The sequence below is a fragment of the Emys orbicularis genome, chromosome 1, assembly GCF_028017835.1.
Source record: "Emys orbicularis isolate rEmyOrb1 chromosome 1, rEmyOrb1.hap1, whole genome shotgun sequence".
Classification (NCBI taxonomy): domain Eukaryota; kingdom Metazoa; phylum Chordata; order Testudines; family Emydidae; genus Emys; species Emys orbicularis.
In genome coordinates this window covers 87467288-87495188 of record NC_088683.1, presented here as the reverse complement: position 1 = coordinate 87495188, position 27901 = coordinate 87467288, and the positions used below count along the sequence as shown (strand labels likewise).

Genomic DNA, 27901 nt, shown 5'->3' with positions numbered 1-27901 from the left:
GAAGAATCTTTTTACTAAGTTCTAATCAGTTACATCTTTGCAGCCCCAGTGAAGGTAACAGTGTTACACAAATGTCACTGAGGGCATAGCTTGGCTTCTAGGACCTTTATTGGAGGTGATGACAGGTGAGAAGGAAAGAGACCAGCTTGACTCATCGATCCTAATTTGATTTGTAGGGCTGGCAGCTAGAAAAACATTTTTACTTGTAAACAGAGCATACTTGAGCTGAAAATCATTCAGAGCCAATAAGCACAGAACGTCACTGTGCCACTTTTGTAGCATCACCGTTCAGAGCAGAACTGCATTTTAAAAATATCTGAACTAGTATTTGAGACATTCACCAATTGCCTGTATAACTGTTATTTACCAAAGCTGTCAGAGTGATGTTTAAGGAAAACCTGACTGTGGGAGAGCACAGGTGTTACACTGAGGTCCACACCCACAACTGGTATAACATCTGCTTGCAGTGAAGAATGTCTAGTGACAGGCATGTCATTAAATTATTACACAAATTTATTTAGTTGGCTTTTCTGGCTTGAATAAAATTAGCCAAAGACATATGACACTTCGCTGGGGCTCATGTATTTTTTGAAGTAAATAGAAAACACAAGGCTCTGACAGATCAGAGGTTCATAATAAGGGTTAACTATTCATGTTTGTGGTGGCTTTCAAATATTTACAGGCTGCTCCAAATGTGACTGGCCTCATTAATGATAAAGAGCTAGTTCTCTGAAAGGCTGTCCTTGACCCAGCTGTAATTGCCTTTTATAAATAACATTACAGCTATGTAGACTTTGTAAACTATGCACTTACTTGCATACATTATCTTATTAACAAAGTTGAGACCTTTTCACTCTGCAGATACTGAATATTTGATCAGTCAAATTAGCGGTAGAGCCCTAGTGATAGCAAGTATTGGAGGGAAGAAAACCACATGCTATGCATATGATGGCTTAGATTGCTGGCTGTATTGCCCTCTCCTTTACATACTGTAGTCTATGTGAGGGGAGAACATAGAGCGTGTATGTGTGTATTTTTTATATGGAGAAGCCACACAAAGGTCTTGAAGTTGCGGATGGAGGTATGATAGGATATAATATTTTGTAAATGTCTGCAAATGAGTATGCAAGCTACCGAAAAATACAAAGAGGAAGGGAAAGATGCCTCCACTAAGGAAACCCAAACCTTCAAACCACTTAAAATTAGTCTGAGTTGGAGGATCATCATATTCATGATCAACCCACTATCACAAAAGGCTTATAAACTCAGGTCAGCATTCACAAACGTGTGTATTTCAGTTCAGATCCAGCCTAAAATACATCAGAACAGCTGTTTTGCAAAAGTCTGTCCCAAGATTGTGGAAATCTTTTTCTGACTTTCAACATGACAAATATTCAGACATCAGCTGAGCTCACAAGACTCCTGCATTTGGAGCTTACTGCCTATGAAAACTGCTTGCAAGATTTTGGCAGCATTGATTCCAAACCTTATCCTGGATTAACCCTTTGAGCTCCACTCTAGTCTATAAATCTGACCTGAATCTGAACACCAGCTCATTGCCTTTGTAGGGTTTTTTGTTCTCTTTGTTTCACGTCTCTGTTTCAAGAATGCCTTATGTTAAAGGTATAAATAATAGGCTTGCATTTGCTATGAACAAGGGTTGAGTGGAAATGCTTAGTAAAGTTTATTTCAATATAGAGCAAGTAAGCTGAGCATACAAATAATCTACCAGTAAAATACAAATCCAAGTTGTCTGTTGCTCTTGGTTAACTGAAACCCTTCAGTATCATTTTCATGTTAATATCCTTCTAAATTATCACCATCTTTCAGTAAGTACTTAGTAGCCCATAACTCTTTCATTTTTGTAGATAACTTTTCCTTTAACAATAACATACTCAATCAATTCTTGATGTCCCCCAAACTGGTAAATCAAGTGCTCCCATCTAAAAAGACAGTAAAACATTTATGTAATATCAATATTTTCACAAAAGCAGATCACATACAGAGCATACATTGAACAAATTGGCCAGCCTGAATCACAAGAAGCAAGTATTATGTTTTGATCCTTTGTCTCAGTATTATAGTAAGACAGTAAGGTACAGATGCACAAATCCATATAGAATTCCTTGTACTGTTTCCATGTAATAAGTGCTTTCAAAATAGTTGTGGTATTAGGATTTATGAGTATATAATCTTAAAAATCTTAGTCCATATTCTCCACTGGAGTTTATACCTACTGAAAATGAGTGCAAAGTCACTGTAAAATGCTACTAAAGTACAGGTGTAAGTGACTCCACAAGGTGCAATGCAGTGGCGAATCAGGCCCCTTATGTTAAATTAGGTTTTAAACAACAATTTAAGTACATACCTTGATGAATTAATGATAATGAGATCTCCCTGTTTGCCATTCTCTATGGAGCCATGCATATGGGATCTTCCAAGAGCATAAGCTGCATTAATGGTGGCAGCTGCTAAAGCCTCTTTCATTGACATTTTCATGTTTACACAGGCCAAGTGCATTACGATGGGCTAATACAAAAATAAAGGGGAAAACAGGAGTTACCAATAATGCAAACAGGTCATCTGCCTATTGTGTAATCCTGGGGAGGCCCAAAGCCCCCACACAGGCTGACCCAGGTAACTGGTCTCCTGCATCTTGTCCATTCCAAAACAAGAACTGGGAACAATTACACAGGATGCTCCTTCCTCCTCTGTAACTGGCCAAGCCTCCCAAAGCAGATGTGAAAAACGTGAGCCTCTTGACCTGAGAGGCACTTCTGGAGAAAATACTCTGAGTCAGATCCTCCGCTGGTGTAATTCATCTAAGCTGAGGATCTGACGCTCTGTCTCGATATTAAGAAGACTCTCTTTAAGTGAGCAAGGACTACCCACAGGGCCGCCCAGGGGGGGAGGGGGCAAGTGGAGCAATTTGCCCCAGGCCCCGGGCCCCGCAGGGGCCCCCATGAGAGTTTTTTTGGGCCCCTGGAGTGGGGTCCTTCACTCGCTCCGGGGACCCCGGAAAACTCTCGCTGGGCCCGGGCCCCCGGAGCATCTTCCGCTCCGGGTCTTCGGCGGCAGTTCGGCGGCGGGGGGTCCTTCTGCTCCGGCACCTGCCGCCGAAGTGCGCTGAAGACCCGCGGCGGGGGGTCCTTCCGCCCCGGGGCCTGCCGCCGAAGACCCCAGGCCCCCTGAATCATCTGGACGGCCCTGACTACCCGTGTGTTGTGACAGTAGAAGACTGTTAACCATTTTGTGTGCAGTAATATGCATTAAGAATGGCTTACCATTGAATAACAGTATGCATTAGGGTTAAAATCACTGCCAAGAGCAACTATAACCCCTTCTTTTAGCATTTTCCTAGCTTGAGGTTGCTTCAGTCTAGAAAAAAAATAGATTTGTCAGTACAGTACATTTAGCTATTACGCTTTGAATTACACCAGGAAAAATTCCATGGGTTTGTATACAGGGTGTAACCAGATTCGCTAATCACTTTGGAAACCAGAAGCCAAATTCTGCTCTCAGCTACCCACCCCATTGATTTTATAACTGGAATCTGGTACCTTGTGCTTTTGAAGCTGCTGTAATTTTGGTGGCAGCCACTCTCAAATTAGTGCAGTGATATAAAAGACCTGCCTCTTTGTTTAGGTGCTGGTGCTCACATTTTTCACTTCTCCTTCCATATTTCTTGGATGCACAGATCTGAGGGAGTAATGAGCTGCTAACAAAGGTCAAACTCTGAGCTTGTTGTCCTATAATTTAGCTGCACAGCTTGGAATCTTTGGACCAAACCCTGTGAAGTACCGAACAACTACAATTCTCAGTGCAGCCAGTGAGAGCTATAGGGGCCTGATCCTGTGAGGTGCTAAGTACTCCCGGCTACCCTACCAATGAAGTCAAAAGGAGGTGAAGATGTTCAGCACGTTATTGGAGGTATTCCCCACTTCTCAGTATATCAGATCCTTATTCTGGTGCAAAGTGCCTCTCAGGGTCTGGCCCTATATTAGCTAGTCAAATGACTTCCGCAATCCTGAATTTGGCTTCTTGGCAGAATCACAGAGAGTTTTTGTATGAGAATGGAAAGGTGATACACAAACAACAATCCAATTCAAATGGTTCTCTGACACAACAAAGGAGCTATTGTTTGGTTTTGATGTTCAGTTCCTTGTTGGTTAATTTAGGATACGTCCACATTGCAATTTGGAGGGTCAGCTGCAGCACGTTTAGGCAAAGATGAGCTACCTTTGATTTAGCCAGCTCAAATAACAATAGCAGGGAAGCTGTGGCAGCCGGGGCTTGTTGCTCAAGTACATAGTCAGGGTCTCAAGTGACTATCCCATGCCACCACCCATGCCACCACCCATCACTGCTATTTTTAGTGTGTTAGCTAATCAAAAGCTAGCTTGGGCTCGCCTACCACGCTGCAGTCACACCTCCTCAGTGCAGTCACACCTCCCAATTGCAGTGTAGACATACACCTGTGGACACAAAGAGGTTGCCCATTTAATTGGTGTTTATGGATCTGTATGTTAAATATCTGTCTAAAGCAACTAGAGCTTTTGAGAAAATACCTGATGTTGCCTGAGTAAAAATTAAACAAAATTGCTAAAATTTTATATGCACCCTTTTCAGCTTGTTAGGCAATAAGTGGTCCATTTCCTCAAGTCATATATAGAAGAAACTTTCGCAAATGAGCAAATGTACATACTGCAAATAAAATTTGGATTACCGAAAAATCCAGTTCACAAGGTGACATCTTCAGTTAATGCCTACCTGCTTTAGTTAATGCATCAGATAGGTTAAGACCTATTGTTGATAGGTTGCTGGGGACCCATCTCAGTGCATCTCAGAAATAGGGCATTGACTAGATTTTATGGGACCTCATAGTAAGTAAGATGTGTGGAGGCCCATCTAGCCTCCTTTATGGGTGTGGCCATTTTCCGTGGTCCCTGACTGAGTTAAGGAAGATAAGAACCTTCTGAAATATGAGAATTTTGAGCCAAAAGAATGCTCCTGCTGTTAGTTTTGGCTGTCGTTTCCAACCTGTCAAAATGGCATTACCTCAGCATGTAGGCAGTGGTTGGTAAAAGGACAGCCGCGCACTTTGCATTTGCCATTGCAGCGATGCCTTCATCGCTAATTTCTTCCAGGTGACTTATAGCCTGGGCTCCTAGTTCAGCTCCGAGCTAAATAGATTATCACGAAAGATTTAACAGAAAAATTACTAACAGATACCAATGAATCACTGAAGCTATGTTCTTACTATCAATCTGCTTGGACAGACAATTCATTAGGATACTACCTAAGGCATATTTACAAAACACTAGTTAAAAAAATTCAGAGTGATCTCTAAAGAATAAGTAATTTTAAGACAAATTTTACTGCAGTAAAGTTTTCATGAAGTTATTAAAGTTATTAACCCTCTTTTAAATGTAATCAAAAGAATCTGGTCAGGCTGATGCCCTGAACAGAGTTTTTAACTGACTCAATGAATATAACAATTGTACAATTATGGATAAAATTATAAACAGGTTTTGTGCAGAAGAGAGTTGATGGAAACTGATAGTCTTATGGAAATGGATAAACTGACCTATGCAATTCTAGAGCTACCCACTGTAAAGAATTCTATATTGGTCCAGAGACTGATCTTCTTCAAATACAACAAAATTAAGCTTTGGCAGACTAATGAGGGGGATTAAAAGGAGGCACTGCTCAAATGATGACGAAGTATGGACTCTGACACCCCTTTACAGAATTGCTGTTATTTGCTGCTGCCAGTGGGAATGTCTGTACTGCTGGGAAGATATAAACTGCATGACTGAGGAAAAAATAAATATTTTTTAAAATAGTGTATCAAAACCTATACTTTGTACCAGTAATGAACAGGGTCACAGATATCCATCTTTCCTATTGACCTCACTACCAGAGGGATAAGCTAAGTCAATATTTGAAAAGCCAGTAGACAAGTTACCAATAAAGGTCAAGGATTCCACATCTTTAACTCATTAACTTTGCACATTGGTGGTACTTGCGATTTATTTCACAAACTACTTATCATACTTTTCTGGAACAACATATTGATTTGGAATATTGTAAATCTCTCAAGGCATCAGTTCTCCCAAAGGCAAGTCAAAAGCAAAAACGGCTTAAATGCATACAGAATGAAGAAGTACCTCTGCAGATTTCATTGGATGGAGTTCATCACCATGGAAGTTAATCTGTAACCCTATCTCTTTTCCAGCCTGAAGAATTCTTCTGGTACAATTGAGATCAAAGACACCTTTCTCACAAAACACATCTATGTTATTAACATGTATTTCACCGTTTAGGTTCAGCTCCTTCAGTTTAGGGAGATGGTTATTGATAATGTCATCTGTGACTTCAGTAGCATTTTTCCCTCTAATGAAAAGAAAATGTTACAAAGACACGGAATGATTTAGTCTTTGACCCTTGTATGTAATTAATGTATGTAATAACTATATTAGTTTTAAAAGGTGTATATACAAAAAAACCCTCAGACATTTAGCATATGACAAAAATACAGTTGACCATATATTTTTTAGCTTTGTTGATAATGTTTCTGAACATTTCTACACCTCTGAATTTTACTTCAATTGCTGCCTTGTTTTTAAGCCTAATCTATTATTTAAATTTAAAAAACAACAATGCAAGAGGAAAAATATTGTAATTCATATAACACAAACATGACTTAATTCTAATATCCTTTTTAAAGGATTATGCTATATCCTCTTATTTGTAAGACAGATTTCTTTAGATGCCAACCAATTTTTTTTGCCCTTTAAAAAAACATTCTTCTACTTTTCTATTTATACATTTTGAACTGCTAAAATTTTATCCTTAAAAGCAACTTGCAGACACTTTTTAAAAAAAATCATTAACTCGAGTGGTAGAGACCTGAAATATCAAAGCTAACAGGGGCATTCAGCAAAAAACTGAATTTAAATTTACCTCTCTCTCTCTCTCTCTCTCTCTTTAGGTCCTTCACAGTCACAGAGAGCTGGTTTTGTCTTCTCGAGGCATTTCAGCAAGGGACTGTGCTGCTGTGACTGTCACAACCACTTTGGAATGCCATTGGAGTGTGAAGATTGCCTATAGGAGGTCAGTAATGGCCTTTTTTAAAAAAGCTATATAGGGCTTTTTATTTATTTGTACCTTTGAGAGAGAAAAATAATAATGATAGCTACTGAGGCTAAAGACCTACAATGGCATCTCGTCCCTTAATTCAGCCACTGTAAAACAAACAAAAACAACAGTGCACCAGTCCTGTACATATGCTATATATGTTTGATGTTTGGAGTTGTCTGTCGGAGTTTTACAATGGCAGTAATGTCAAGGGGTCAAATTCTGCTCACATTTACAAATGAGGTTGCATGGCTGTGAACCAGAACAGAATCTAGCCTATTGCCTTTCTTTTGTTCACTTGTTGAAACAGTTGTTGGGGTTGATTTGGCTTTTGCCTTGTCCAGCCTTCTCTCTTTTTCTCCTTTGGCTCAGCAGTTTGTGGAGGAAGGCAGATTAAAGATTAACCCTACAGCCTTTAGAAAAGGGAAGAAAGACAAGTATGATTCCACTCTTTTTGTTCTACTTGCTGTAATGCCCCGAAACACATACACTGAAAGACTGCCATCGTTCTAGTAAACAGCATTGGAATTCACTTTCAAAGTGTCTGCCCAGTGTGGAAAATATTGCTGACTCTAAATGTTCAAAAATCATGAGCCAGGCATCCCCAAAATCATGAGATTGACTTAAAAATCGTGATTAAAATAAGATGGTGGATTTTTATTTGCCTTCTGGGTTTTGAGCCTTTACAGTTTTCCAACTTTTTTCTGTAACCATGAAGGCTGGAAACTTAATAAAAAGAAAAAAAGCTGGGAATCTCATGATTCCGGGACCTGGAAAATACCAAATATTGCAAGACTTGCTATAAAAACACAACAGTTGGCTACACTGTTGGTGCAAAGAACCTCTGATGATGATTCTGCCATTAGTGTTCATAATTTGTGATGTGATACTACATTAACACAAATGTAGAAACTGGCATGAACATGACTTTTAACAGGATGTTACACAATTGCATTGTAACAGCTACTGTGACCGCTCTAGAAGGTTTTAATGAGCATTTCTCACTGTCACTAGGTGGTATTATGCCATAGTTTTGCTCTGGATTAAGGAAAATGATTTTGAAATGGTTTAAGGTCATAAGATTTGTGATAAGATTTTGATTTGGTTATATTAACCTAAGGAGTGTTATAGGAGTGGTCTATTTTACATCTGTATAATTAAGAATGATCAAGGAGTGCCTACAAAGGATAAGTTCTGTTTTATAACAGAAGTGTATAAAAGTGCAATGATTTAAATAAAGACAATGGTTTTGAGGTTAGTTCTTTATCTCTGTTTAAAAGTGTCTAATTTATACATAACTTCACCTTTTTTTGTGGACTATAAGGGTAAAAGAAACATGGCATGAACTGAGATAGACGTCTTGGAAGACAACAGTTTTAACAGCCACTAAAAATCACTTACAGAGTATCCTTTTATGTGTATACAGAGGGTGTAAAGCATTTGAGGTCTGGACCTGAGAAGACCTGCAGAATTCAGGAACTGGAAACTTCTAGAGGCACTGAATTGTAAACAGAACTGAGGAAACTCTTAAGAAGCCAAAACTGTAGGGTGACCAGATGTCCCATTTTTAAAGGGACAGTCCCGTTTGTTGGGACTTTTTCTTATATAGGCGCCTATTACCCCTCACCCCCTGTCCATTTTTTTCACAGTTGCTATCTGGTCACCCTACAAAACTGGGTCACCATAGACTGTGCCATGTACTGATTTGGCTTCAGGCAATTAAAAGTTGATGATTTTTTCATTTCTGAAACCCAGGGCTTGATTGATTCTCTTCTGCTTTACAGCAGTGTATCTTCACTGACTTCGTTGAAGTTAGACCTGATTTACATCATCAGAGAACAGAATCAGGCCCTGAGGCTGAAACTATGCACATGTTGACAATGAGAGTTCATATCTGCATAACACCTGGTGTATTCTGAGGTAAACTATTGCTGATTAATTTTTAGAGCTGCTTGAAATGATTTTGTTTAAAAAAAATGTTTTTGACAAAAAATGGCGCTTTGACCATTTTGGTCAAAATTCTCCAGGTTTAAAAACAAACACCAAAAAACCCATTGAAGAGAAACTGAAAAAAATTGGTTTAAAATTTCTGATTAAAAAAAATAAAATTACCACAAAAAAACTCACCCGTAAAAACTTCTTATGAGAAATTTAAGAACATACTAAACCTAGGAGAAATAGGTTAATCATTGATTAAAGCAGGAGAAACTGACATTAATTTAATGGGAGATGGGTAGGTGCTGTTGTGCAGTGAGCTCTTGGAGGTGCATCATTTTAGGACACTGTTGTACATGATTTCTACAGTTTTATGCATTCTTCTGTTATATGTCTGTTTTTCACCAGGCCCACTTCTCAGTTTGTCAAAATGTGCTACTTTTATTTGTTCAAGACCATTTGTCCAGGACATCTGCTGTCATTCTTTATGACATTAACTCTGTAATATAGTGAAGTCTCATAAACCCAAGTAGCTATCTTTTTCACTGGAAATAAAAATAAATTTTGAAAAAAACTACTAAAGGAGAAAGAGTGGGTTGTTTTGTTAATATACTACAGTTGGACCTCTCTTGACCTACCAGAATGCGTGCTAATAATCCGATTATTTAGATAACCAGAGTGTGTTTCCTGTTGGCAGTAATACCTAAATGCTGGGCTCACACTCACTCATAGGATACAATGCTTAACTGGTTGAATGGAAGCACATCAAGTTGTTGTTATACTCAAATTTCTGATGATTAAGTATTATAATATTGTTTTCTCTTGGCTGGTTAAAATGAAAAACAGACAGCTTAAGGCCTGATGGCAGTAGCAAATTCAAGCAGAAAGACTTTCTGAAAAGGAGTTCCTGAAAACTTCCATACAGCTTGGAGTGGGTAACCACAAAGGATGGCTACATGCCCATTGGCTGAATCCAGTCGATTTCTGTTTTAAAACCTATTAGTCTGGCTTTTTTCATAACTGACCACCACCACACCAGGACGCTCCATCACTTACTTCTACGTTCAGTTTAGGAAAGCATTACTTTGTTGAATGCCGTTATTTCTAATACTGTATACTTTGTTGCCATTTTGGGGAGAACAAAAAACGAATCCTCAAAACCATCAAACAAACTGTGTGAGGAAGCCAAATTCTGCTGCAGTCTCCTTCACCCCCCACCTGGCACTGTTGCTCCTCATTTATTTCTGTATAATCTGCCACCAATCTGTAGTTTATTCACTCAGGAGCTGCACTCATGTTTTATGAAATAATATGCGAGTAATATTGTTTAAAAGAACAAGAAAAAAATAAATCACATTACTTAGGCACAGAATGAGCTCCACAGTACGTAGAGGAAATGTTGCTATCCAGTAACTGTCTAGCCTGTTCAATCACCCTGAGCATTTTAAGCTCGGTTTCTAGGTTTAAACCATATCCACTCTTGCATTCGACCAAAGTGGTTCCTGCTCTGAGCATACGCAGCAGTCGGTGTCTGAAAGTATTGAACAGCTCCTCTTCTGAGGCTTTCTGGGTGTGTTCCACAGTAAAATGTATTCCCCCTCCAGCTTGGTGAATATCCATGTAGGAAGCACCTGCCAGCTAAAAACAAAATTCTCTTTTAAATATGAGTATTCTATTCACCGTCTTCAAGGGATTCTGTGAGGTGCATCTGGCCTAATCCACAGTGGAGAGGGGACAGAAAAAAAACCATCCCAGTGATGGAACTATGAGGGGGAAACTTCATAAAAGGATCTTCCTGAAGATTTCCTTCCCCTGAGTCTGGAAGAGGTTGCCAGCCCTAGTCTGGCCTGCCATCACAAATTCATTTTCATGGGAAAAAATGAACTGAAGTGGAGATTAAGTTGATGAGAAAAGGTAACAGGGAAATTCACCCCTGGGCCGTGGTCCCTTTGTGCCAGCCAAAGCAATTCAAAGGAATACCCCCATGGCAGGAGACTGTCTACCGGAGCTTCAGAAACAGCTCTATGGACAACTGCACCAACTGGAGCAGCTGGTGTTTTGGGGTGGGCTAGTGACATAGAAATCCTGCCTCACTGCCATTGCACAAGGCACAAGCAAGGGCAGCACTCGGGGTTGCCTTAGATCATATAGGGGACTAAATAGGGAGACAAGTTCCCTGCATCAGTGCTGAATCTGGCCCCCAAAAGACTCTGGCAGTGATGTCATGCTGCAAAAAAAAAACAAAAAAACAAACAAAAAAAACCCTATTTCAGTGCTGAAATAAGTATTTCCTCCCAGTTGTGCATTCAGTTGGATTTAACACAGCCTGTTCCGGTAAAAGCCACCAGCCAGAAAACTGGGACAAGCGTGTCCATTGTAGGAGGGCAGGACTGTGTCTGATGCTTAGGTTGCACAGAACCATCTCCAGAGATAGAAGAGTTGCAGAAAGGAGTGATGTAATTTAGAACAGTGTTTCTCAACAACCGGTCTGTAGACTGGTGCCGGTCCTTGAGATCTCCCTGATACAGTTTAGGAAGTGAGCAAGCTGGTCCCTGGTACCTAACAGGTTGAGAAACACTGCTTTAGAACATCAAATCCCCTTTCTTAAAGCAGATTTAAAGGCAAAACCTAGAATGCATATCTGCTTGTAACTTGTGTGGTTTTTAAAAAGGGGACATGGGGAAGGGAGGAAGGAAGAAACAAGACACAATGAACTGGACTTTGGCCTACCCAAAGTAGTTATTACTATTGGTTTTGTTGTCTATTTTACCATAGACATGGTTTTACCCAGCAGTTGCATTACCTGAACATTATCATTTTTAGCAGGACCAGCTTTCGGATTTTGGAGGGGACTCAAGTTAGGATAAAGTCATAGGAGGCCCTTTCAACATGTTGTGATGCCAGGCTGTATCATGATTAAGTTATCCCTCCCTGTCTTTCCCTCTCATGGGATCAATTACATAGCAGCTCTCATCTCTCTTTAAACAGCATCACATGACACCCCTATTCACCTTGATCGATTGGGCCATCAGCCCTCACAGAGAGAGAGTGCCCAATCACAACGTGTCATTTGTGTTCTAGCCAGTCCCTCAGCCACCCGCTGGCCAGGCTGTCAGTGGCACCAGACGCCCGATTGGCATAGCGCACCACAGCCCAGAGCCCCCGAGCGATCCGCCAGCCTCAGCTTCCCAAGTAGCTGGGATGACACGTGCGTGCCACCGTGCGACTCCCCTATTATTAAATATTAATCATGTTTATTACACTGTTTCCTGTAGGCCAACAGAGAATGGAGCTGCACTGTGCTAGACCCTTTACAAACAGAGTAAGGGACAGTTCCTAACCCGAAGATCTTACAATCTCAGTAACATATAGATAAACAGCCATAAATTAATCCCCCCCTTCACCCGCAATTTGAAATCATACACTGATATTCCAAAAACAAAACATGCCACAGAAACAACAAGCACTGCAGAGCTGGAAACATTTTATTCCAAAGCCATTCAGGTGCTCACATTTCCTTCATCCTATATAGACTCGACCAAGTCCACTTGGGATTTCCAACCTCCCCATCCATAATGCAAACTTCTGGCAATCCACTCTAGGCCCTCATCTCTACCCCATACCTCCATTTGGGTTACATCAGAAACAAATTTTAGGTGTATGAGTAAATAAAATAATTTTCAGCTTTTATATTATGTTTTCATTTCTTTAATCCCTTCATTTTCTTTTTCCATTTCCCAATTTCATTCTCATTTCCCTCACTATCATTTTATCTCCCTTTTATAAGTTTTGTTCTCTTACTTCTGTCTCCCCTATTTCATTTCCCCTCCGCCACTGGATTGCTCTCTCTTTCCTTCTTCCTCTTGCTCCTTGTTTCCCCATCTCTTTTCCTTTGGCTTCAACCCTCTCTCTTTCTCTGTTCTTGGTCTCCATAAGCCGTTGCTTCCTCTCCCATCCTAAATTACATACGATGTAACTGATCTTACGTTCCAGAGATGAGAAATAGAAGTGTAGAGAAAGCAGAGATGGTTCTGTATGAAAGCAAATATGATGAGAAAAAAACAACAACTCTGTAATTATGTGAAATTACCTTCATTGCAAACTCATGAACCCTGTCACCAGCCCACACTGGATGGGTATGTGCGTCTACCAAACCTAAAAAAACCCAACAATAATAAAATAAATACATATTGCAAGATTTCATTGTTTGGGAAAAGGAAAAACTTGAGAAAGTGCAAGCATATTAAAGGGACAGTATCAACTGAAGAAAAAACCCATACCACGCCATACTACTGTTTGAAAAATGTTTTTACCTTATATTATTGGAAAAAACACCTCTGATTACTATAATGAAGATATTCAAGAAAAAAAATATTTTTTCAGGGTGTTTTAGTCTATCTGGTAGCGCTCGGTGTAGTGTTAAACTGTTCCTCCTGTATAGTAAGTCTGTCAGTCACTCTCCCATTTTGTTTGTCTGGGTCTTTCTCACAGTAACAGGAGAGAGAGAAACATTTCTTAAAAACAGGAAAATTGGTAGGAGGACTTACAAGGAGGTGTATACCTGAAATAATTTCAACTCACTTCAAAACCACCGACTAGATTTCATGCTGATGTCCCTTTAAAAGTGCAGGCTGCATATATTGGGCTTGATCCTGTGGCACTTATCCTAGCAATAGACCACTGACTTGAGTGGGAGCTTTCCCTGTGTAAAGATTGTGAAAGTAGTCTAGATGAGTGCCAGAGTCCGTGTCAGAGAACACATGTCCAGCAGCTTAAATGCCAGTTCATAAATACAAGACACTTGATTTACTTTACACTGTGTACAATTTTCAGAAGCACCTAAGTCCCATTGACTTTGACCCAAATCACCAGTCTGTGTGCAGGGTGGGGAGAGTAGGCTCCATGAGTAGACAGGGAGGGGAACAAAAAGGGTGGGGAATTTGTGGAGCTTTGACTCTGCCACTTCAACATGCCAACCAGCTCACCTGAGCTAGTGTGGAGTGGGAAGTAACTTGTTATTGGAATAGGAGAGTAGTGGATAATTAACCATTGGAATAATTTACCAAGAGTTGTGGTGGACTCTCCATCACTGGCAATTTTAAAATCCAGACTGGGTGTTTTTCTAAAAGGTATGTTCTAGTTCAAACAGGAATTAATTCAGGGAAATTCTATGGCCTGTGTTACACAAGAGGTCAGACTGGATGATCATGATGGTCCCTTTTGCCCTTATAATCTATGGATCCTCATCAGATTCCTTTCCCCCAGAGCAAGAGGGAAGCCAGGAATAGCCCTGTGTCACCCTTTATAGTCACAATTACCTGCTTGGACTGTTCCAGGACAGGGTGAGGGATGGAAATAGCTACTTACTCAGGGCACCAGGTGAAGTGCCAATCTAGGCCCTAAAGTATTACATAAAAGAGACGTTCATAGTATTTTATATCTGGGCACTTTACAAAAGTTAAAATAACAGTGAAAACAAATAGGTGGCTGAGAGAGAGCCAGTCACTCTGCCAAACAAAAAATTGGCCAACAGAAGAATAAATAACCCAAGGAGAAAGAACAGCTGAAAATGACAAGTAAACAGGCCCAAGTGAATAGACTTTTCAACAAGCATTGTAGATGGCCAGAGAAGTAGTCTAAGGGGCCTTCTCAGAGTTGCATAGAATTGGTCTCTGAACCAAGAGGGCCCAGCCCTTCATCTGATTCAAGCTGAACCTCCGGAGGGAGAGCAAAGGCACTGTAAATGGTCTCAACTGCCTGGGGTTGATGTGAAGGAAGGGGTTAGTTGCTCAAATACCAAGGGCATAACTTACGTATGGCTTGCACTATACAAAGAAAAGAAGCTTGGGGAGTGTTTGAGTAACTGAGGAACCTGTACTTTGTCTAAACACATGTTTAGCCATTCTGATTTGCACCATTAACATGAAGAAAATACACCAACCTGGCAATATGCATTTCCCAGAACAGTCAATAATTTTTTCAAATGATGCTTCTGAAAATTGCCGGCGAATAGCATCTGCATGGCCTACAGCTTTTACACAGCCATCTCTGCAAAAACAAACAGTGCACAAACAAGCCTGAGTGAGTTTGTTTAAAAAGCAAACTCAGCAAGTTGTATTTAGGAGCTCCTGAAGCATCACCCTTTCAGAGATGTGATGGGGTCATTGTTTGCAGGACTCTGAAAATGGACAGGGAAGATTGTTTGTTTGCTAATCATGTGGATGCCTTGAGATCAATGAGGAAATCCGGTGGACCTCAAGGTGTCTGTGCAGCCTGGGCCATCCCCATGCCCTGCCAGCATTGTTCCCTTAGGATGATAAGTTGTGGGCCCTTTCTGTTTATGAAGTAATATCTGTATGTATCCTGTAACTCAAAGGCAAATGTCAATGTATTCATTAGCTCAGTGTACTCTTATTACCAAAGCAACAGCATCCTCAAGTTGTTCTTATGTTACTGAAATAAGAATGTAAGAAGAAAAAAATGGCCATACCAGGTCAGACCAATGGACCATCTAGCCCAGTATCCTGTCTTCCATATATATGTATATTATAACAGAGAGAGAGAAAATATATTTTAAATATGACCAAAAAATTGATTTTCTTTTTACCACAAGAGAAATCATTAACTGACGCTTTTAGTTTGGCAACAAAATTGTATATTACATGTAAGATTTAAGGCCTTGGTCTAATGTCATTTTCCATTATGGATTTTTTAGTATAATTGAATGTCACATTGCAGTTCCCTTATTCCAATCTCCATGAATGAATTTAGTGGTATTCTTGCCTTGAAAATGCTGTGACCATTACAGGAATCTTACCAACTGTACCAAGACACAGTGCGCAGTCCCAAAAGTGAGAGAAGAAAAAACAGCAACAGTAGAGGGTATGTAGCTAGTTTCCCCTCTCTACATTTGGTGCATGTGACAGCTCTGCTCAGGCAGCTTTAATTTGCTGAGCTGGCAGCTCTGAAGCACATTATCTGAGGTCTTATGCAATTTGGCCCATTACAAAGGTTACATTTTTCACTCAGCTGAGCTATTTTATATCAATACATTTTTCTTCCTCATCAGACATTCAGGTCTTTGCTATTTTTCACTCAACCTGTCAAACATACTAATTTTGACCATTGCAAGACACCCCTCTTCCCCCCACCAAATCTCACTCAATAACTGAACTTTCCATTTTTTTGACAGAATTTCATGGCCACAAGAATAGCAATACTGGGTCAGACTAATGGTCCCTCTAGCCTAATTTCCTGTCTTCTGACAGTTGCTGGTGCCAGATGCTTCAGAGTGAATGAACAGAACAGGGCAATTTATCAACTGATCCATCCCCTGTTGTCCAGTCCCAGCTTCTGGCAGTCAGAAGTTTAGGGACACCCAGAGCATGGGGTTGCATCTCTGACCACCTTGGCTAATAGCCATGGACAGACCTATCCTCCATGAATTTATTTAATTATTTTCTAAGCCCAGTTATAATTTTGACCTTCACAATATACACGGGCAATGAGTTCCACAGGTTGACTGTGCATTGTATGAAGAAATACTTCCTTATGTTTGTTTTAAACCTGCTCCCTATTAATTTCATTGTGTGACTCCTGGTTCTTGTGTTATGTGGAGGGGTAAATAACACTTCCCTATTCACTTTCTCCATACCATTCATGATTTTATAGACCTCTATCATATCCCCCCTTAGTTGTCTCTTTTCTTAGCCGAAAAATCCGAGTCATTTTTATTTCTCCTCATATGGAAGCTGTTCCATACCTCTAGTGATTTTTGTTGCCCTTCTCTGTACCTTTTCCATTTCTAATATATCTTTTTTGAGATGGGAAGACCAGAACTGCACCAAGTATTGAAGGTTTGAGCATACCATGGATTTATATAGTGGCATTATGATACTTTTTTGTCTTATTTTCTATCCCTTTCTTAATGATTCCCAACATTCTGTTCACTTTTTTGACTTCCGCTACACATTGAGTGGATGTTTTCAGAGAAATATCCAAGATGACTCCAATATTTCTTTTTTGAGTGGTAACAGCTTATTTAGACCCCCATCATTTTGTATGTATAGTTGGGATTATGGTTTCCAATGTCCCTTTATCAACACTGAATTTCATCTGCTATTTTGTTGCCCAGTCACCCAGTTTTGTGAGCTGTGAAACTCTTTGCCATCAGCTTTGGACTTAACTATCTTGAGTTATTTTGTATTGTCTGCAGACTTTGCCACCTCACTGTTTACTCCTTCTTCCAGATCATGTATGAATATGTTGAACAGTACGGTTCCCGTGCAGACCCTTGGGGAACCCTGCTATTTACCTCTCTCCATTGTGAAAACTGACCATTTATTCCTATCCTTTGTTTCCACTCTATTAACCAGTTATTGATACATGAGAGGACTGTCCCTCTTATCCCATGACTGCTTACTTTCCTTAAGAGCCTTTGGTGAGGGACATTGTCAAAGGCTTTCTGAAAGTCCCAATAGACTATAATAACTCCATTAGTCATGTTCACGTGCTTGTTGTCCCTCCTCAGATAGTTCTAATAGATTTGTGAGGCATGATTTCCCTTGACTCTTCCCCAACATACTGTGTTCATCTATGTGTCTGATAATTCTGTTCTTTACTATAGTTTCAACCAATTTGCCTAGAACTGAAGTTAGGCTTACCAGCCTGTAATTGACAGGATTGCCTCTGGAGCCTTTTTAAAAAATCAGCATGACATTAGCTATCTGCTAGTCATCTGGTGCAGAAGCTAATTTAAGCAATAGGTTACATACCACAGTTAATAGTTCTGCAATTTCATATTTGAGTTCCTTCAGAACTCTTGGGTGAATCCCATCTGGATCTTGTCACTTATTACTGTTTAATTTATCAATTTGTTCCAAAGTCTCCTCTACTGACACCTCAATCTGGGACAATTCCTCAGATCTCTCATTAAAAAGAATGGCTCAGTTGTGGGAATTTCCCTCACATCCTCTGCAGGATGTGAAGACTGATGCGAAGATACTGATATGAAGATACTGATGTGAAGACTGATGCAGGATGAAGACTGATGCAAAGAATGAATTTAGCTTCTCTACAACAGCCTTGTCTTCCTTGAGTGCTCCTTTAGCACCTTGATCATCCAGTGCCTCCACTCACTGTTTGGCAGGCTCCTGCTTTTGATGTACTTAAAAACATTTTACTGTTAGTGTTTGTGTCTTTTGCTAGTTGCTCCTCAAATTCTTTTTTGGCCTGGCTGATAATACTTTCACACTTAACTTGCCGGAGTTTATGCTCCTTTCTATTTTCCTCAGTAGAATTTGACTTTCAATTTTTAAAGGATGTCTTTTTGTCTATGATTGCCTCTTTTACTCCGTTTGGCCATGGTGGAGGAGTGTTTTTTATTATTCTTTTACTATTTTCTTTAATTTGGAGTATACATCTAGTTTGAGCCTTTATTACGGTGTTTTGAAAAAAATGCCATGCAGTTTGCGGGCATTTAACTCTTGTGACTGTTCCTTTTAATTTCTTTTTAACTAGCTTCCTCATTTTTGTGTAGTTCCCAATTTTGAAGTTGAATGCTACTGTGGTGGGCTTCTTTGGTATTCTCTCCTCTCCCCTCCCCCCGGATGTCAAATTTAATTATATTTTGGTCGCTATTATCGAGTGGTTCAGCTATATTCACCTCTTGGACCTAAGATGTGGGCCACTTAGGACTAAATCAAGAATTGTGTCTCCCCTTGTGGGTTCCAGGACTAGCTGCTCCAAGAAGCAGTAATAAATAGTGTCCAGAAATTTTATCTTTGAACCCCTTCCTGAGGTGACGTGTTCCCAGTTGTTATGAGTAGTTGAAATCCCCCATTATTTTTGGGTTTTCTGTTTTTATAGCCTCTCTAATTTACCTAAGCATTTCACAAGCACCATCACCATCCTCGTCAGGTGGTCATTACCTGAGGTACATTCCTACCACTATACTCTTATTATTGAAGCATGGAATTTCCATCCAGAGAGATTCTATGGTACTGTTTGATTCATTTAAGATTTTTAGTATATATGACTCTATGCTTTCTTTCACATATAGTGCCACTCCCCCACCAGTGCAACCTACTGTGTCATTCATATATATTTTGTACTCTGGTATTACTATGTCCTATTGACTATCGTCTTTCCACCAAGTTTCTGTGACGCCTAATCTGTCACTATCCTCATTTAATACCCTGGTATTCAAGTTCACCCATATTAGTATTTAGACTTCTCATATTTGTATACAAGCATTATAAAATTTGTCAATATTTGGTTGTCTGCCTTCATGTGATGTAATTGAATGGGACTCTCTTTCCTTTGACTGTTTCTTTTCAGTTCCTAGCTGTACTTTATCAACTTCTAACGTCTCCTCTTTACTAGGACATAGAATATCCCCTTCAATTAATCCTACCTTAAGGGATGTGTCCGTCCCAACAGTGTGCTCCTCCACACCTGTCAGCTTTCCCCTAACCTTCAGTTTAAAAACTCCTCTACAACCTTTTTAGTTTTACATGCCAGCAATCTGATTTTGTTTGGTTTATGTGGATCCCATCCTGCCTGTATTCACTCCTCCTTTTCCAAAACATTCCCCAGTTCCTAATAAACATAAATCCCTCCTCTGAACACCATTGTCTCATCCATACATCGAAACCCTGAGTTCTGCCTGTCTAACTACCCCTGCATGAGGAACTGAGAGCATTTCAGAGAAATTGTGGTCCAGAACTTTAATCTGTTTCCTAGCATCCTAAATTTGGCCTTCAGGACCTTTCTCCAACCTTTCTCCTACCTTTCCCTATGTCACTGGTGCCTACATGTACTGTGACCACCAGCTTCTCCCCAGTACTGCCCATAAGTCTATCTACTTGTCTCGAGAGGTTTGCACCTAGGTGGCAATTTACCATGAAGTTTTGCCAGTCTCAGAAACCCAACTACCTATATTTCTAATAATCAAATCCCCCAATATTCTTACCTGTCTCTTCCTAATACAAGGGTTTCCGTCCCTCGGAGGGGTATCCTCAGTGTGAGAGGATACCATAACATCATTTGGAAGGAGGGTTCAACTACGGGATCATTTCCCTCCAGAGAATAATCATATTCATTATGCTTAATGATTAACAGTAGTTTTTATTTTCTTTCAGCTAACTAAAACTACTGCACTGTTGTGGGTTAGCAAACGTAAAGCATCCCTTCAGTCAGTAACTGCAGAGCATTCTTGTCCTCCCGAAGAACCATGCTGCCATTGCCTCCCTGCCTACACCTGAAGGGTACACTTGCCCCCTTGGAGGATGTATATAGCATGGAGTGGAATCTGCAAGAGTTGGTGTATTTAAGGTTAGCTTTCACATCCACACGGATTTTCCTGTAGGTTTGCTTAGGGATGATACCAGGAAGAATAGACTTTCCTTGGCCAAACACTGGCCATTGAACTCCACTCCCCCATAATCATGTGGTATTTTAGAGAAGGGGCTTCCATGGGCTTTGGAGGTGATGGGGCAATTCTACATAGGCAATTCAACTCACACAAAACCAAACACCCCTGCCCCATCCTCTGCCCCGCCCCTCCTTTGAGGCCCTGCCCTTTCTCTGAGGCCCCGCTCCCTCCATCCCCCCTCCCTCTGTCGCTCACTCTCCCCTCCCTCCCTCACTCATTTTCACCAGGCTGGGGCAGGGGGTTGGGGTGTAGGAGGGGGTGAGGGTTCCGGCTGGGGGTGCGGGCTCTGGGGTGGGGCCAGGGATGAGGGGTTTGGGGTACAGGAGGGGGCTCCGGTCTGGGGCTCAGGGGTTTGAAGTGCAGGAGGGGGTTCTGGGCTGGGACAGGAGGTTGGGGTGTGGGAGGATCTGAGGGCTCTGGCTGGGGGTGTGGGCTCTGGGGTGGGGCTTGAGATGAGGGGTTTAGGGTGCAGGAGGGTGCTCCGGGGTGGAACCGAGGGGTTCAGAGGGTGGGAGGGGGATCAGGGCTGGGACAGGGGATTGGGGTGTGGGAGGGGGATCGGGGTGCAAGCTCCCGGCAATGCTTACCTCAAGCAGCTCCCGGAAGCAGCGGCATTCCCCCCCCCCCCCAGCTCCTATGCGGAGCTGTGGTCAGGTGGCTCTGCGGGCTGCCCCGTCCGCAGGCGCTGCCCCTGCAGCTCCCATTGGCTGCGGTTCCTGACCAATGGGAGCTGCAGAGCCAGCACTTGGGGCAGGGGCAGCACGCAGAGCCCCATGGCTGCCCCTACATGTAGGAGCTGGAGGGGGGATAGGCTGCTGCTTCTGGGAGCCACGCAGCATGCGGAATGATGGCAGGCAGGGAGCCTGCCTTAGCCCCGCTGTGCCGCCGACCGGACTTTTAACGGCCCAGTCAGCAGTGCTGACTGAAGCCACCAGGGTCCCTTTTTGACCGGGGTTCCGGTCGAAAACGGAACACCTGGCAACCCTAATTCTACACTGTCTCCTCTCCCTCCAACAATTTTAGAGCCACTGGAGTAAAAGACTTGAGACTCATCACAGACAGCTCATTGAAGACATCTGTGTAATACACAGTAGCAGTTTAAAAAGGCAAATAGGACGATTGGGAGCATTTTAAAAAGGGAAAGAAAATAATGTAATATTGAAAACAATGGTACATCCTGATTTAAATTACTTTATTGAGTTCAGGTTACTTCACTTAAAGTTAAAGCAGAGAATGAAAACGTCCAGAGAGGGCAGAAAGTGTGGTTAGTGACATGACAGGACTTGCCTAGAAAGACTAGTCTGAAAAAGAGAATAGTTAGAGAGATGTTGACTGAGGTAGTCAAAATTATGAAAGATTAATTTAAAACTAATCATAATCTCCTTTTCACCCTGTTGTATAGTCTGAGACAAAAATAAATCAACACCGAGGGGAAAAGAAAATCAATACTGACAGTTAAAAAATTAGAAGAAAAAATATAATTGATTTCAACATTGTCAACAAACAAGCTGACATGTTTTCTTTTAATAGTCTTAAGAGCCAGATCCTTGATATTAAATAGTCCAAGCCCTGAATAAATAATAACAGAATCCAGTAATCTCTTCAAACATTTTTTGTACCCTAGTCACAACAAAACATCCCAAACAGAAGACAACATCATAAGTTTTACAGCACACACAGCCAATTATTTTTATGTAAAAAGTATACATTCAGAGTCTAGACAGACTGGAGATAGACTTTTTATGAACTATACAGCAAATATTTTAGGCCACTTTAAAATATTGTTCCGCTTTTATGCAACTTTGTATTGTTGCTCAGCTACTATGGGGATGGGGGACACGTTAGAACCTAGACAGCGAGGTTGCAGCAATTTGATTTGCAACAACATTTATAAAGATGTTTAATTACATTTTGAGATTTTCAAAGGCAGGTTTTCATCTTGTCAGACTATCAGTGTGACCTGGTTTGTCAAAGAAAAGTTAGCAACACAACTGACTTACAAAGTTAAAATATACTTTCTATTTCTTTCACTACTATCAAGTCTTTTTTGAGTCCAGACTTTTAAATTATCTTACAAGCTATGCTTTTTAAATTTTCTCTTTACAAAATTTCACAGATCTTTCAGAATTTTTTTAAATGTCATCTTGGATCTAGTTACAAATTTTGGTTTAGTCCATACTGACGTGTAGATGATTGTTCCTCTTATAACACTACCTTTTATGCTGGCTTTAAGGTCCTGATCCTGTAAAGTCTTACTTGCATACTTAATTTTACACACTGAGTAAAGACTTCAGTGGGTCTACTCCTGCATAAAGTTAACTACATGCTTAGGTTTTTGTAGGACAGAGGCTAAATCATTTTCTAAGTATCAAGAATATAATTATTCCAGAATTTACATTACTTTTCAGCATACTCGTTTAAAAAGAGTTTGTGGGTCCTGTCTCACCTTCAGCACTCCGACACTTAGGCATAGCAATTTAAGTCACAAGTGTGTTGGCACACGTAAGCCAACGCTTGTCTTTTAAAAACAACAAAGTAACTTTTGTTTCTTAACTGGAATCCCCTTGATTAAAAAGCTAAGATTCTGGATTCCAGTCTGCAGTTTTTCTTCTCAGCAGAGTTAATCCACAACACGAAGAATAACATATTTTTCCTTATTTTCAGCAACAAGCAATGAGTAAGCATTTGGGAATATTTTATTGTGGATAAAAAGACACCTTTTCAATGGAATCATAGTAATTCTAACGGCACTTGTGGCATCTGATCACACCAAAATGCCAGGTCGCTGTCTGAACTGAAGGCGAGCCTGCAGAACGGAAGAATTTGCCTTTTAAAAAGACGTACGGAATAACTTTATTTTCTGAACCTGAGGGCTCCCAGGAATGCGGAGAGCAGAAATGGCTGAATCACGCCAGGTGCCTGTTCAGGACCGAGCCTTGCCGGGGGCTCAGGGGACACGCGCACAGAGCAGACTTACTTGCCGATCACCACGCTGGCGTTGTCCAGCACGGCCAGGTTTTGCATGCCCGCCTGCAGCAGGTACTTCTCGCCTTTGGTGCAGATGAGTACCAGCTGTTGGGCGTTGTCCAGCAAGAGCCTGTGCTCGCCAGCCATGTCGGGGCAGCGACAGCGACAGCCCCCCAGGCCCTGGATCTGCACAGCAGCCGCAGCCAGAGGCCAGGAGCAGCCCAGCGAACTGGAGGGGAGTGAACCCCGCGCTCAGCTCAAAGTCTCCTGGGCAGCGGCCGAGCGCGGGGCAGCGCTGGCAATGGAGTTTCTTGGCTGGATTCTTGCCACCCGGAGCGCTGCCACCCTGCGGGCGGAGGGGCCGGTGCTGGAAGCTCCTTGACTGCGCGGGGCCAGAGAAGGATCCAGCCCCTGGGTCTGCAAAGCCCCTGGGCTGTGGTTGCTTTTGCAAGGGCTGCCGCTGGCTAGAGGGCGCGCGGGCTCCTCCTGCCCCCCGGGGCGTGGGACGAGCGCGGAGGGGGAGGGAAGCTGAGGCACGGGGGGGGGGCGCTTCTCGTTCTGCGCCCAGCCTGGAGCGGGCCCGCGCGGCGCTGGCTCAACAGTCTCCAGGCAGGGCCCCGACCCAGTCCGTGCGGCTGCCCCTGTGCTCGGCTGCGCCCCTCCTGGCCCCCTCGCCCGGTGAGGGAGCAGCGCCTGGGGGGTGGGGTGCGTGTGTGTGTCTAGGCTGGGGGGGAGCTGAGGTTTGCGGCGGGAGCTTCCCCCTTCCCCTTGGAGGGGCAGGGGGGCCAACCCGGCTGATGCAGAAGCATGGGGAAATCTTGCTGCTTCCCCGCTGCCCGGTCTGCCCTGCCTAACAGCAGAGCGGGTGCCCTGTGCCCTGCTCCCGCCCGGCCTCCCCCTCTCCTCTCCCAGGCTCCCAGCCCATCGTTAGCTACACGTCCCTGTTCTCTCTGAAGCGCGTAACTGCAGAGAGGCGAGACTAAATTCACCCCCATTGTCGTCAGCAAGCCTGGGTTGAGTCCTCAGGAGTGGCTGGGCTCTGCTGGGCCCAGCTGAAGAGGGGGGGGGGGGATGGCTTAGGTTGTTTGACGATTGTTAATGGTACTGCCCGGGATGTACTTGAGTGCTTGTGTGTCTCTGTGCTCTCTCGAGCCTGGGTTTGGGTAGGGGTTCCTCTACTGCAATTTAGAGCTCCACCAGAAGGACTCCTGCAAATGGTACTGGCTTGTAATATCCCCAGTGGGGCCGATCTGCTGGTTGGGGTTTGCTAGAGTGGAAGTGCGGTTCTGGCCACATGTCCTATCCTGGCTCTGTGCCAGCTGGAGATTTCCCCTTGCTAGGCAAATCCCCCAAGTGGCAGGTTAATCCTGCTTTGTGGTGGGAATGGAAATACAGATATCATCTGCTTATTTTCATGTTACAGTTAGACTGAGGCGCCTGGAATGTTTTGGTTCTTAATTTGGAATGTTCACCCTTAAAGTTCCTGGCCTGCCCAGAGTCACAGGAATCCAGTCCCATGTGTGCCTGATGGCCTTGCCAAACTTGGTTAGGGAATTATCATTTATCTGATTTCCACCAAGATTAAAAAGAAATGTTAGATTTTACTGCCCCTATAGAGCTGGAGACAGGAGAGTTTTAGTAGGAATTTTTACTCACAAAATGAACATTTTAGGTTTTCTCTCTTCAAAGAAAAGAGACAAAATCTTCTAACCTAGGTGTCTAAAGTTAGGTTTCTAATTCCATATTTAGACCTAAATGCAAGTGGCCTTCTTTCCAGAAGAATTGAGCACTTACAAATTCCACTAAGGTCAGTTGGAGCTCTGTGGGTGCTCAACACCTCTGGAAATCGGACAATTTTTATTTAAGTGCCAAAATCTAACTTTAAGTACTTAAGTTTGAAATCTTTCCCCAGGTTCTCCTTGTGCTATTGGTAGGTCAATATAAATGTACCTTCTTGCCAGCCAATCATCTTCCAGGATTCTACAACATTCTCAAACCTTAGAGGTGGATGAGGCTTATTAGATCATCCATCCCATCTCCCTGTTAATGCAGGATTGTTCTATACCACCAGTACACTAGTGCTTTGTCCACTCTACTTTTAGAAGACCAGAATAATTGGACTTTCACAGCTTTCCCCGGTATACTGTAGCCTTCCTACAGCAAAAAAACTTCAGGACCAGACTTCAAAGAGAAACTGCTGAGCTTCAGTTCATTTGCAAATTTGACACCATCAGCTCAGGATTAAACAAAGACTGTGAATGGCTAGCCAACTACAAAAGCAGTTTCTCCTCCCTTGGTGTTCACACCTCAACTGCTAGAAGAGGGCCTCACCCTCTCTGATTGAACTAACCTCGTTATCTCCAGACTGATTCTTGCCTGCATATTTATACCTGCTTCTGGAAATTTCCATTACATGCGTCTGACGAAGTGGGTATTCACCCACGAAAGCTTATGCTCCAATACATCTATTAGTCTATAAGGTGCCACAGGACTCTTTATTGTTTGTTTCACAGCCTAACACATCTCACCGGCAGGAAGATTTTCTTGGTATTCGTCCTAAATTTTCCATTTCTTTGTTTCAACCTTTCACTTTTAGGCAGACTCCTATATATCACAGTAAATCGTTTCTTCCTTAATGTGTATGCCCATAAAATATTTGTAGATTACAGTTGCATTCTCCTGTTTAGTCATTGCTTCGTTCTTTTAATTTTTTTCATACAATGGTCTCTCTATTACCATGAGTATTTTTGTTGCTCTTCTCTAGACTCCCTCCAGTTTGTCAATATTTTTCTTGTAACATAGACTCATAGACTCATAGACTTTAAGGTCAGAAGGGACCAATATGGTCATCTAGTCTGACCTCCCGCATGATGCAGGCCACAAAAGCTGACCCACCCACAACAGAATCTTCCAGCCTGCGACCCCTGCCCTATGCTGCGGAGGAAGGCGAAAAACCTCCAGGGCCTCTGCCAATCTACCCTGGAGGAAAATTCCTTCCCGACCCCAAATATGGCGATCAGCAGAACCCCGAGCATACAGGCAAGAGCATACAGCAACATGTAGATTAAAATATAATATCAACACATTTTTGTGTATATAAACAAAAAAGGGCAGGTGTGCTAGGCTTCTTGGATGTGCCTTATTGAGCTAACCTCTTCTTCAGATGAGACAAACTGTGAGGTAGGGACAAATATTTTGAAGGTAGTTTAAATTCTTTAGTAATTGACGGTGTTTGGAAATCTTTAATGATGTGGCATCATGCTCCCCAGTGGTGAGCCTGGGCAATGATGGAGAGGCAGGGCTTCTTTGTAAACATTTTCCTCCTTGAAGCAGACAGTGGTTTAGCTGCTGGGTTGGTTGAGGATTAAAGGAGTGTGGGCTAGATTCACAAAGGGGTTTGGGCATTATGATGCTCAGGGTCATAAGGCCTAACTTTTAGGTGCCTAGAAAATCACAGGAACAACATTGTGGTTCACAAAGCCTGAGTTAGGCACCTAGGCTCCCTATACAATAAATGGACTGAGATAGGTGCCTTAGACTGTGATCCAGAAAAGCCAGCATACTTAGTAGGAAGCTGTCTAAGCTAGCCAATGGGAGATGCTAACAACAGGAGTGTGTGCAAAGCCCTGTCCCTCTCTCTCAGAGGTAGGCGCCTCCCTGTAGCTAGGACTTGGGCACCTATCTTTGTTAGCAATTCATAAACTGGGAACCCCTCTCCTGGAGTCAGGCGGCTTTTTAAGGCATTTTCTTGTGAGAATGAGTTAGGCAGGTGCCTAACTACACACAAATGGCTAGAGGAGGAGGTGCTGCTGCTGCTGCCTGCTTTATAACTTAGTCCAGTGGTTAGAGCACTCACCTGGGATGTGGGTGACCCAGCTTCAATTTCCTTGTCTGTCTGATGAGGAGAAAGGATTGGAAAAGGGGTCTCCCACTTCTCAGGAGAGTGGTCAAACCATTGAGCTCTGGGATATTCTGATGGGGGCTCCCTAAATCTCTCCTGTAGAAGCTGTTCCACTGTAGATGAAATAATTAAAGAGTCATTGAACCAGAGAGGGACAGACTAACTCTGTAGCCTAGTGGTTAGGGCACCTACATGGGAGACCCAGGGTTCTGTCCTGCTGCTCCAGTGACTCTGTTTATCCCCAGGGAAATTGCTTCGGCAGGAGAGATTGAGGGAGTTCCACTTCAGACTATCCCATAGTTCAGTGATTAGAACACTCTCCTGAGAGATGGGAGATCCCCCCCTCCCCCATTTAAATCCTTTCTTTCCCTCAGGCAGAGGGGAGAGTTGAATATGGGTCTCCCCCACCCTGGGTGAGTTCTCTAGCCACTGAGCCAAAAGTTAGAAAGTGGGTGGTGGCAGCACCATCACCTTCTCCTCTGGCTGGATTTGGAATGTGACCTGAGCCGGTAGGCAGCATCTGA

The 27901-nt window shown here is 42.3% G+C and overlaps 1 protein-coding gene across 1 annotated transcript; it reads right to left on the bottom strand.

Annotated features, from left to right (window-relative positions):
- Window positions 1–1837: 1837 nt before the first annotated feature.
- AMDHD1 (amidohydrolase domain containing 1) lies at window positions 1838–23623 on the bottom strand. The gene is made up of 9 exons (XM_065423331.1): window positions 23487–23623; window positions 15017–15123; window positions 13166–13230; window positions 10436–10713; window positions 6171–6396; window positions 5059–5183; window positions 3285–3378; window positions 2369–2529; window positions 1838–1943 (listed from the first exon to the last, which is right to left on the bottom strand). Exons 1-9 carry the CDS (start codon window positions 23621–23623, stop codon window positions 1838–1840), a joined length of 1299 nt encoding a protein of 432 aa, XP_065279403.1.
- Window positions 23624–27901: the final 4278 nt, after the last annotated feature.